Genomic DNA, 2474 nt, shown 5'->3' with positions numbered 1-2474 from the left:
TGTTAACAAGCTCGAAGATTTATTCCATGATCTTATGATTTCATCTGTGTTATGCTTTTCATTCGTAAGATTTCTGATTTCAATCTTGAGCTGTTCATTCTCAGTTCGGAGCACAGCAATCTCTGTTTCAAGACTGCTTATCTCAACTGATTGTTCAAAGGAAAGTTCAGTTGAGTTGCAGATCCTTTTTCTTGACTCGAACTTCATCGAATGCTATGGACAGTTGATGATATTCATCTGCCATATCATGAAGAGCTTTGATTAGTTCTTCTCTGGTAAATTCCTCGGAACCAAAATCAAATACATGTTCACTGGTAGATGGCAATTCATGATCATTTGCCATAAGGCATTTGACTTCCTCTTCATCATCACTTGAGCTAGAAGAACTATTTGATCCTTCTGAGTCACTATATGATTCAGCCCATTTGGTTTTGCTGTCCTTTGCAACCAATGCCTCATGCTTCTGTTTTGATATATGTCTATCATTCCTTGAGTTCTTCCTTTTGTCATGGTTCTTTGGTTTAGGGCAATCGGCAATGAAGTGTCCCGTTTTTCCACAGTTGAAACAGCTTCTTGGCACTTCAACTGGCTCTTTCTTTTGAAAGTTTCTCCTGTATGATCCTTCTTGATTTCTTCTGATGAATTTTCCAAACTTCTTCACAAACAGAGACATGGAATCACTGCTTAACTATTCTGCTGTCTTTTCCAGTTTGGCTGGTGACTCGATTTTTACTGCAGTCAATGCTTTGGTCAGCTGTGAGGTAGAATGATCTTCCTATCGAGTTTGTAACTCAAACTCATATGCTTTTAGATCTGCAAATAGGTCATGAAGTTCTAATTTGTTCAAGTATTTTGATTCTCTCATGGCCATTGTTTTTACGTCCCATTCCTTAGGGAGTCCTCGGATTACTTTGGGATGACTTCTCTGTTAGGATATATTTTGCTCAGTCCGTTGAGCTCAATGATAATGCTGCTTACTCTCTCGTCAAACTCTGTCATCGATTCTCCTGGTCTCATTTTGATGTTATCAAATTTTTGAGTAGCTACAGACAGCTTATTTTCCTTGGTTTGTTCATTTCCTTCGCAAAGTTGGATCAGTTTCTCCCAAATCTCCTTTCCAGTTTTGCATGTCTTGATTTTGCTAAAGGTATTCTTGTCAAGAGTTTTATACAAGATATCCTTAGCCATATTGTCCAAGTTTGCCTTCTTTTTGTCTTCGGCAGTCCACTCAATTCTTGGTTTCTCAATGTATTGAGGACCACCTCCCGAGAGGGCTATAGCAGTATTGACTTTTGTGATTTCAAGAGGTTCGTCAGTGATGACAAACCACATGTCATCATCTAGTGCTGATAAGTGTGCTTGCATGCGTATTTTCCAATCATCGAAATCTTCCTTTGAGAACATAGGAATTTTGCTAAAAGAAGTCATATTTTGAGTAAGTGTTTTAAGAGTAAGATAGCAACCTCTCTGATACCACTTGTTAGGATCGGTTGAAAGTCTAGAGGGGGGGGGGGGGGGTGAATATACTTTCAAAGAATTTTGCTAAGAGAAAATGGAACTCTATCGATTTAAGGATGAGTTCAATGCTTATCTTAATGTCCAATATAGTTTGGCAAACAAAAAATTGTGCGAAAATATGCCAAGCTATAGATTTAAAACACTTGGGTAATTCGGTTTAGAGGTAGGTAACAGATTGAAAGGTAAACTGAAATAACATACACGATTGTTTATGGATGTTCGGAGATTTCAAACACTCCTACGTCACCCCTTCTTTCGATTTGAAAGGATTCACTAGAAGACTTTGATTTATACAAGCAATTTGCACAAACCCAATTTAGTTTAGGACTTAAACACTGCCTAAACAAGAACTCCTAGTATATCACTTGATTACAGTCCTAGAATGATATTGCAAATGAAAATGATACAACTCGAAATATTTTCAACACAAAGATTGACCCTTCAATGGTCTGAATAATTCTTGAATGTTTGTGCTTTCGAGTTTTCTCGATCAAATCTTGAGCGTGAGAAGCTTTTTGAATTTCTTGAGCAAATAACAGATATATCAGCACTTCGTCCTGTTTGAACTTTGATCGAGATCCTTATTTATACCCTTTGGTCTGCAACGGTCATATTTTCGAAAAATATCTTCAGATGGTATTCAAAATATTCCCGTTGGTTTTGTCACTGTCAATAACAGCCTCTGACGCCGACATTCTTTTTGATATCGCGGCATTACGTTGCAGAGTTGTCAGAGTACGGACGAGCTTATCCGGAAATGCTTGTAAATACAGTTGGGTAAATGGTTTTCTGATAAATTCAGTTTAGCGATGTAAACTGGCTTCGTACTTGTGTCAATCAGTTTAGTAAGGGTAGACTGAGGAGTTCAGTTTAGCGAGGTAAACTGAATTGACTTTCTCCGAGGTAAACTAATTTTGACGATTTGTCCAGTTTAGTGTCCGTAAATGGTTTAGCTT

General features: G+C 37.8%; 1 protein-coding gene across 1 annotated transcript; it reads right to left on the bottom strand.

Moving 5' to 3' along the window:
- Positions 1–906: 906 nt before the first annotated feature.
- LOC140860876 (uncharacterized) lies at positions 907–1428 on the bottom strand. The gene has a single exon (XM_073263879.1). It carries the CDS (start codon positions 1426–1428, stop codon positions 907–909), a length of 522 nt encoding a protein of 173 aa, XP_073119980.1.
- Positions 1429–2474: the final 1046 nt, after the last annotated feature.

Source organism: Henckelia pumila, chromosome 4 (assembly GCF_033568475.1).
Source record: "Henckelia pumila isolate YLH828 chromosome 4, ASM3356847v2, whole genome shotgun sequence".
Lineage (NCBI taxonomy): Eukaryota > Viridiplantae > Streptophyta > Magnoliopsida > Lamiales > Gesneriaceae > Henckelia > Henckelia pumila.
Note: the sequence above shows the minus strand (reverse complement) of the source record. Positions and strands in the feature narration are given on the sequence as shown.